The 9,933-nt window shown below is 39.9% G+C and overlaps 1 protein-coding gene across 1 annotated transcript in view; it reads left to right on the forward strand.

The window, feature by feature from the left end:
• eipr1 (EARP complex and GARP complex interacting protein 1) overlaps nt 1-9,933 on the forward strand; it is a 65,598-nt gene that overhangs the window by 36,059 nt on the left and 19,606 nt on the right. Inside the window, exon 6 of the mRNA XM_023394699.2 lies at nt 542-678. Coding sequence (XP_023250467.1) covers nt 542-678 — 137 coding nt within the window. The remainder of the gene's footprint in view (nt 1-541; nt 679-9,933) is intronic.

Genomic DNA, 9,933 nt, shown 5'->3' on the forward strand with positions numbered 1-9,933 from the left:
ATTTTCTTAATTTCCCCAGGACACAGAGCAGAACCGAGCCTATCGATACTACAGTCTTTAAATATTTAGCCCTAGGGCCCTGTAATACTGGGATTTGGTACCCATCCCTAGTCACAATGAGTGGCGCCTTTTACATCACATCATCGTCATTTGATCCACTGTTAGTGTAAAAGATATTGATTAGTGCAGCTTTAAATCAGTTTTGAGTCTTAAAACAAAGACTGAATCAGACCAAGTCACATTTTGTGGGGGACATTAATGGCGCTGTATGTGCACGTAAGATATGTTAGTGAGTGCGTCCGTGTTTCAGCACGATGTTAATCTGCAGGCAGTTGGTTTGCCAGTGATGCCCAAAATATTCCTACAGACTCATAGTGAATGAATGTAATCTTGAGTGTGGCCTGTAGAGAAAATGACGCCTAACGATGCCTCGTTATGCTGATTGACGGACAGTGCTGGCGGAAGTAGTCACAGTCATTCGGATGAGATTCACGTCCCTGCTCAAGAGATGTTCATGACGGTGCTGCTGTGTTTGCTGCAGGTCTCCAGCACTGCCACGCTGGAGGGCAAAGGTCAGCTGAAGTTCACCTCGGGCAAGTGGAGCCCCCACCACAACTGCAGTCAGCTCGCCACAGCGAATGACACGGCCATACGAGGCTGGGACCTTCGCACTATGAGGTGAGCTCCACCGGCTGCGGCTGGTCTGAAATACAATACATTCTGCATACATACGGTTTCTTTTTTCGGATCTCTGCCTTTTGTGCAAATCCTGGTATTGATAATTTAAACGACCAAGATTTAAATTTGACCTATTGCTTTTCCATAGTTTCTCTCATATATAATGTTACAATGTCGGATATTAAACGTGGCCAGCGTTTCATGTAAGAAAGTAAATATATTTAAAAGCGTTCCCTGTGACTGCTCTGAACATTAGATTTCCAAACTGTTGTTTTTCCACTTTCCAGACGAGCTGACGTCGGCTCGTCACAGATTTCTTTATACAGTCATCTGCTGCTAACAAAAACAGTCTACTTGAATAGTATTCTAGGATTTAATGTTCTCAAGAATACAAATAACCAACGGTGCAGGTGTACGATACAGTCGACTCATTTAGAATAACATTTAACTAGCGGGGTTACCTTTGGTATTTCCTGCAAACATTTCAACCTGCACCATAGTGCTTTTCACACACATATACCTATAACAGGGAACATATAGAAACATTTGTATATAGAGATTGTGAGTGAAAGATTAAATTCACTGTCATGCCAAAACAATAAACGGATAATAGGCGTAATATTTAGCGAACAGAGACGTCTTGCTGTAATCTTTGTTGCTATGGATGTTCGTGCTGTCCGCTCTCATGTTCCAGATCGGATTCTTGTTGTTGCCATTTCCAATCAGTTATGTTATGTTAGTAATTTTACAGTTTGCTTTCAGAAGTGCTTACAAACACAACCCTGCCCCACAGCAGCTTTCAAGAAGTTGGCCAATGAGAAGAAAGTGGGCTTTTGGGGGGGGGGGGGGGGGCCTTAAAGAGCCCGGAGCTAATATAGCCTGTTTTAGTCAAAGGCTCAACTGAGGGGTTGCATAACAGGCAGTATGGGTATAAATAAGGAGTTTTTTTGAACTGTGAATCATGCAAAGCTACATTTGTGAAGTCCCAGGATAAAAATATAGAGCTGGAAATGAGCATAATACGTCCCCTTTAAGATTTTATTGTTTGAATTTTTTTAAAGACCTCTCCTCCTGTTTCAGAGTATTGATAATTTTTCTGGAAATTTGAAGAGGTACAGATGCCCCAGTTGATAAGACCACATCTGCTCAATAATACTGTGGCTGCCATTTAGCCAGTGCCAGGAAGACATTTTTAAAAGTAAAAGTACTTTGGTTACATGAAGGATTGAAAACTCAAACAGAACAACAGGTGACATGAGTTCTATAAGCTTTGCCACTCAGTATTAAGGCATTTTTTACGTGGCTAATTTCCACATGCACCTATCTTCACCAGTCAGATGTTTTCCACCAGCCGACATTTAAATCTGACAGAAAAAAGTCATGTAAGAGTCATGTAAGTTAAACTCTCGGAGCTTAATTCTCAGTGAGTGTTTACATGTCATTACAAGATATTCTCTGCAGTACACAGAAATATGCATTTAATTTGACTCATCATGCTGAATGAAAATATTACAGATGAGTTTTGGCACAACTTTTAGCCTAATCCACATCAGGCTTGCACATGTATTGCAGACATAAAAAAAAAAGCCCTTTATATCCAGTCACTGCAAAGCTCTGATATTTACATATTATACAATTTCAATAATGTGTTATGTATTCAGTGATATCTAACTGAGTCATGTTGTTTCATTATGACGAGGGCTGGATATCGTACTTGAGTACTTTTTGGTGCTGACCAAAATTTAAAATTAATTAAATGCTGTGAGGGGCTGACACATCTGTTGCATTCTGATCCTTATGCAAGATTTCACTCCTAAACCAATTCCTACTTTCCATATTAACATAACAGTCTTTACTGATGTGAAATGAGAAGTCATACCATTAAGTAAAAAAAAGCATTAAGCACTGTATTAAAAACACAGTAACAAAGATTAATTAACAACATGGAGCCAGAATCCTTCAGACCCTCAGTGTTTAATCACATTTCTCCTATTTTGCCGGCAGAGTCACACCACATATGCAACATGAACCCCAGTGACATTTACATATATATAAACGGTATTATGACGATAATCATCAAACTTTCCTGAAATACCACTATTGGTGCTAAAATATAGTAACATGTCTTTACACCATGAATACTTTGAATTCTATTAAACCGAACAGCGACCCATATATTGCAGCTTTATTGAACTCTGCAAAAGAACAAACAGATACACGTAAAACACGATGAACTAGAGAAGGTTGGTTTTTGAAAGAAAGTGCAGTTAACTAGCACTTACAGTGTCTTTTAGATTCTTTACACCCATTCATGTTTTCATAATCTTTGGATTTTTTTTTGTCCATAATCATTTGTGAAAGAACCAAAAAAATGTTCCTTTTTTTTTTTTTTTTGTTCACAGTTATTACAGTTATTTCACAAATCTACTAGCAGCGCCTGCCCCCCTGCACACACATCTCCATTCTACTACCAACAACACACAGCAACTTGACCTTTGAGGAGTAATGTAACGTAATGTGCATTTTTATTTTAGGGCAGGTAGTTGTCTTCCCGTAAGTGCATCTCTCTCCCGCACTGAAAAGTAGGACTCAGCAGCAATGAACTAGCCTTGCTACAGTCGGGTCGACGAGCTATTGTTAGCATGTAAATGCACCACCTTGAAAGCTCTTCAAATTAAAAGTGCTAATGCAGAAGCAGAAGCGCTGTGAGATCATAGATAATTCTGGTAATTTAATAGATGTAAATCAAGGCTGTTTTACCTTGGTAAAGACCTTTGGCAGCTGCATTGTCTTTAAACACTTATTAAACACTGATGCTTTTGAAAAGTGTGGCTGATATCGTTACATAAAAATTTACATTCCTCAGTGTGAGACACTAAAACTCAAGTATCAAATTGGCACAGATAAAAAAAATAAAATAATATATATATATATATATATATATGGCACCAAGCCCTAATTATGACCCCTAGGATTGCAATTCATTGATACCTCCTTGACAATACCTCTATTTACCACATTTAATTCTTGTCTTTCTCTAAGAATACTGCTATCAGCACTGCATTGTTGTCATTTATATGGAAACATTTTTCAAGATGTAAGTAGGAAAATTAAATTCAGCGGGGAAGAAACCTGCACACTGTTAGGATTCTGATCTGAATTCTACAGCCAGAAGTGTCCATCTCTGTGGTAATAGTCCGGCTGGCTCTCTGTGAATTTCCTTGTCTTGTTATGACACATTGTGTTTGCAGTCCTGTGGTTCTTCATGAATCTAATGAAGTGTGCGCGCCTCTCCTCAACACATGATAAAGTGCGAGGCGGTGGAACGCTAATGTTCCTGGCTGACATGGAGCATTGTAGTATCACGCATTAACCTTGTAACTGCAGGTTATCTTCAGTCCACCTTACAACCTCTAGCTGTGTGTGTGTGTGTGTGTGTGTGTGTGTGTGTGTGTGTGTGTGTGTGTGTGTGTGTGTTGTTTGTGTTCTCTGTGTTTCTGAGATACGTGACGAGTGAGGTCAGCATGTGTCTATGTGTGGGCTCCGCCAGAGGAATAATAATCACCTCACTATTGATCGCCATGATAACAGCAAAGTGCCGAAGAGATTGAGAGGGGTGCCTGGTGAAGGAGAGAGAGAGAGATGGCGAGTGAGGGAATATATTTACAAGATGCGCATCACAGGCCCAGATAAGATAGCTGAATCATTGATATCACTCCCCGTCAGCCACATAATAAATTAAAGAGTTCCTGCACGCTCCGTTTTGGCCATTCTCCTCCTGCTGTGCTATTTTGAAAGATGCAACAGTGCTGATTTGGCCATGGGCACAAAGGGAAGGAGGGGGCGGCAGCACAGGGCTTGTTAGCAGAGACCACAGTCTCATCTGCGGGACTCATCAGAGTGTACTGAAAACACACCATCATTATCTGAAGAGACACCTGCAGCCAGAAGAGGGAGCACCATGCTGTGGCCTTTAACAAAAATATCAAAATTGTCTTATATGCAGAGTGACTTTATGCTTTTCCCAACCTTTAATCATAAAGGTAGACTTTGACTATGGCTTAGATACAACAAATAATTCAGATGGATGTCTAAATTCATCCGTTGCACAAAGCAGTTCAGTTCTTGACTATCTTAAACCGGACTGTGGTACAATGAATTGTTGGGTGCAACTGGTCAGCGCATGTGTCATAGACCATGGCGACATTGGTCTTAGGCCTGAGTTAGCCTGGGGGTAAGATGTCTAATGTTTTCTAGCTTGAAATGAGTTACTCTATAATTTTGTGAAATGCATCTGTGAGCGAAATGAAGACTGGAGAAACACGACAGACCGGTCTGAAATGTCTTTGTGAAACCGGCCCCAGTAGGCCGGACTGAACAGTCTAAATTTAAATTTCCATTTAATCGACGTGGAAATTAGTCATTAGGAACATCCCTACTCCAGAGACTCAACTTGTTGTGTGTCATACATGCGAAGATCTTTTCATAATGATGAAAACAATGCTAATGATGAAAGTTAAAACTGAATTCAGTCACTGGGGGCAGCCTTTGTACCAGCTATGTTATGAGCTCTTCATGTCATGTTTAATTTAGCTTAGCCAAATGTAGCCGGGCTGACAAACTGACATCTGAGCTGCTTTTATAACACGCATAGTTAAACTCATCATATGTGGTGGGGACAAAATTCATGTTGAGATAAACATGAAATAAATGTTTGTAAAAACAGCAGTGATTCCTGTCCATGTGTTGTTATCCTTATGAGGTACTTGAGGGATTCGCTTGCCTTCGTATCTAGAGTAGCTCTGTGCTGTGTAACGAAATGATAATAATAATAATAATAATAATAATGATAATGATAATGATAATGATGATAATAATGATAATACAGAAAAAGATGAGGAGATAATACTCTGAAGAAAATGTCAAAAAACATGAGAAAGATTGTGCAAAGATATATGGTAAAATTTATATAGAACTGAAAACAACTAGGTTTTCAATTAGTTTTAATTAGTTAATTAGTTTTAACTGTTTTAATAATTGTTTGGATCATCTGGATAAGTCATCTTGGACTATGGGAAATTATAACGGGCTTTTTGTTTTCTGATACTTTACAGTGCAATAAGATGAATTTGTAATGAATGTAACTGTTAGTTTCTCTAAAAGCCAAGCGAATAATGAAATGTAAAAAAAAAGAAGCAAAGTGCACATGTAAAGCCCAGGTGATGTGTATAGGTGTTTGTATTGTAAATATTAGGTCTGTGGTTTCTATAGTTTCACTTGTCCACTGGAGCTATTAGCCGAATGAATCTCTGTAGCCTTCTTTAGCCTTCTTCAATCCAAGGTTCTAGACAGATGCAGACAGCAGCCAAGGGCACCGTGTGTTTGTGTGTGTGTTCATGTGTGTGCTCATGCGTGCACATCTGTGGACAAGTGTGAAGTGGTTGCAAGTGGAAAGCTTGCAAGTGTGAATTAGCAGTGAGTCACATTTGTCTGTGTGTGTGTGTGTGTGTGTGTGTGTGTTTGTGTGTGTGTTTGAGTAAGTGACTTGCATGTGACTATGCGCTCGCCTGTGTTTGCTCTTTGCTATGTGTGCCTTTCTGCTTCTGTGTGTATGTGGTGTTGTGCACTCATGCCTGCACATAAACACAGCCTTCTTGGGATTTTGTGTGTGTGTGTGTGCGTGTGCGTGTGTGTGTGTGTGTGTGTGTGTGTGTGTGTGTGTGTGTGTGTGTCCAGTTGGTGTGGCAGCTGTGTGATGGCAGCCTTTCAGCACGCTCCACTGCCTCCTCAGACAACCTCTGAGGTGTCCCCTCACACCCGCACAAACACACAAAAGCACACATGAAAGTACACACAAAGCAAACTCTCCTCTCCTCTCCTCTCCTCTCCTCTCCTCTCCTCTCCTCTCCTCTCCTCAGTCCCAGGGCTTGTCACCCACTCTGCCAACTCAAACACGGCTGCCCTGCTCTGAAATAAGGACAGGGAGAACAGCCCAGCAGTAGCACCCACATCTAGTTAGTTATCTAACACCACGGAGAGGAGCACGGTATCTCTGGCACCCTGTCTTCGAGACACACACAGCGCTTTGAAAAAATATAAAGATAACACTACTTATAAAACATATATGGATCCTGTTCTAGTTTGTACTGATGTAATATGCAGCATTATGTAAATTATGGAATACTGCGCTCCGATATTGGGGACAGAAAGCCGTGTTTAATGGAGGATCCTGACACATTTGCACTTCTTCTCAGCCTGTCTATTCGGTGTACCTTGGCTTTTACATTATTCAGAGACTAATCTCTGTTGTGCAGGGCTGCTGTTGTGATTTTTAGGCAAGGTCTTTTTCATTAATGTGTTTTTGAAAGGTCATATTTCACTTTTGCCACAGGTCATCAGAATGTGCGTGGCAGTATTTTCAAGAGTCCTCTTGATGAACAATATGTGCAAATAGTGTACATTTTTATGAAGAACATGGCGGCTGTAATAAATATGACTTTATCACACATTCATTAGCTATACCGCTTATTCTTAGAGGATCGTGGCGGGGGCGGGTTCCGATTCCGGCTGACCTTAGGAGAGGTTGCCGGTCCGTCACAGGGCTGACACAGTGACAAACAACATTCACACTCACATTCACACCTACAGGCAATTTAGAGTCGCCAATTAACTTATACCTGCATGTCTTCGAAATGTGGGAGGAAGCCGGAGCACCCGCAGAAAACCCACACAGGCACGAGGAGAACATGCAGGTTCCAACCCAGAACCTTCTCGCTTTGAGGCGACAGTCCTAATAATAGTAATAATAATGATAATAATAATCTTTATTTATTGAGCACTTATCTAAACCCATGTTATAAAGTGCTTTACACAAGGCAGAAAAATAAAACATGCAGGTCATAATTAAAACAACCAATCAGAAAAATAAAATTAATAATAAATAAGATTATAAAATTAGAGTGAAAATTAAGTTAATTAAAAATTAATGATAAAATAAAATTAAAATGTCTTAGCGAAAATACACTAAAGGCAGTGTCACCAACAAGAGGGCGATCAGTAAAAATCAATAAAACCAAAAATTTTAAAGTTGTCAGTAAAATAAAGTAAAATCGGGGAAAGCCCTACGATAAAAGTACGTTTTGAGAAGAGATTTAAAAGAAGCCACTGACTCTGCTGACCTGATTTTTTTCAGGCAGCTCATTTCAGAGTTCCGTTGCTCTGACTCTTGAACGAGTCTGAAACGCTAACCACTGCACCACTGCGCCGCCCTCCACACAATATTAATAAAATATAGAGAGATGAAATCATGGTGTTGTTTCTCAGCTCGCCTCTACTCCTCTCACTTCCTGGGTGTTGATGGGGTTTACGTTCCATTTTTAAATTGCCATTCACCACAGCAGCTGCTACGAGAAATGGAAACCTTTGTGATTTTAACTAAATTAAACAACAATCACTTTGTAAGCGAAAAAAAAAGAAACGACAGCTCCGTCTATGGGAAACGATGTTTGTTAAAAGCAGCTAGAATACATAAATATTGAATAAACACGATATTAGATCATTGTTCAAAAAACAACTGTCCCTGTCTAAACATATGAAGTGAGCCACACAACATACTGTTGAGAAAGAATTTTGAATGGGATTTTCTTTTTGGAACTGAACATGGAAATTCTGGTTTAATGCAAAGCAGGTCGATAAATTGGGACAAATAATTGGAAATGCTGTTTGTATCATGTTTCATGCATTTAGACGCGTTACAAATAGTAATAGTTGGATTGGATGAACAATAAAACACACACATGCTCAATTATAATTACCAACTTATTGTAATAATAAGACTTTGTGACTCTTCCCTACTTGTGCTAGTGCTGAATGTTTTCGCATGTCACAGATACACATTTCACTTGTTTTATCACGAAAGTATCGTATAAAAATCATACTGTACATAGAACTAGAAAATGTAGAGAAATCCAATGTGCCAAGAATTAATTTTATGTAATGTGATTTTTATTGATGGGGGTTCATTCCCATGTCATTAGAAATATGACACTGGATGAAACAATACGCACAAGCTTCCAGGTTCTTATATTTTCACCTGCGATAAGATTTAAGGTTTATCCATTCACAACAGGCCTTACACACGGCAACAGCTTCATGGACGTGTTGTAACAACAGTATGTTGACCATAGTCTGCACTCTTTGATACAGCCCATAAAAACTGCACTCAGATATTGGCACTGGGTATTTATAAATTCACAAAGGTACATAGGTGCTGCACAGATGCACATGTTGGCCTTTTGGCAGTGATAGCAAGTAGTTGAACTATTACATGATTAAAAACCTGGACAGATTTTGTCTTCCACAGTTGTGGTCTCTGTGGATTTTCTGACTACAGGCTAAATTAATCTAAGCAGGCCAAATGTGTCTGTTGACAACGGGTCTGTGTGCTCTCCCCCTCTGTCCACTGGCACAAGTTAATCTTTCTGCCATAATTGGCACAATTGGTTTCAGAATGACTCTTCCTAAATGCGGGGCTTTGACAGAGCTCATCCTTTTGTGGTGCCAAACTTTATTGAAATAACTCGGGAAATCGTCTTAAATTCACAGCACATTTTTGATGCGACAATTTCTTGAGGAAAATTCAAGAAATGAATGACTGGAGACAGTTTGGAATCAGGAAATTACATTTGTTGAGGAATTATTCATGCATGCATCAGTGTATATTCATGCCTATGCGCCGGCGACAGTCAGAGCTAGAAGCGTATTGTTTTTTGGGTTGTCCTTCTGTCTGTCCGTCAGTCCATCCGTCCCTTTCTCACGGACACGATATCTCAGTAATGCCTGGACAGAACTTCTTCAAATTTGGCACAAATGTCCATGTGGACTCAAGGATGAGGGAGAGATTGTGACCAGATTTCCTGCGTCTTGGCTGGTTGGCGGAGGTATACAACTGCGAGGTGGTAATTGTAATTTTACCATAGTAACAACTCTGTCAGTAACTTCAAAATGTGTTTATATAGAGATGATGGGAAAAAAAAAACAAAAAAAAAACTAGGTGTCATTCCTGGCACACCGGGGTGCTTTGAGCCTCTCAATAATATTAGGCTAGCTAACAGGCATGTAGTATAGCCACTGGGCATACAGCTCATTCTGTGTGTGTGTGTGTGTGTGTGTGTGTGTGTGTGTGTGTGTGTGTGTGTGTGTGTGTGTGTGTGTGTGTGTGTGTGTGTGTGTGTGTGTGTGTGTGTGTGTGTGTGT

Source organism: Seriola lalandi, unplaced genomic scaffold (genome assembly GCF_002814215.2).
Source record: "Seriola lalandi dorsalis isolate HSWRI2012SDOR001 ecotype SW California unplaced genomic scaffold, Sedor1 jcf7180002054953, whole genome shotgun sequence".
In the NCBI taxonomy this organism is placed as follows: domain Eukaryota; kingdom Metazoa; phylum Chordata; class Actinopteri; order Carangiformes; family Carangidae; genus Seriola; species Seriola lalandi.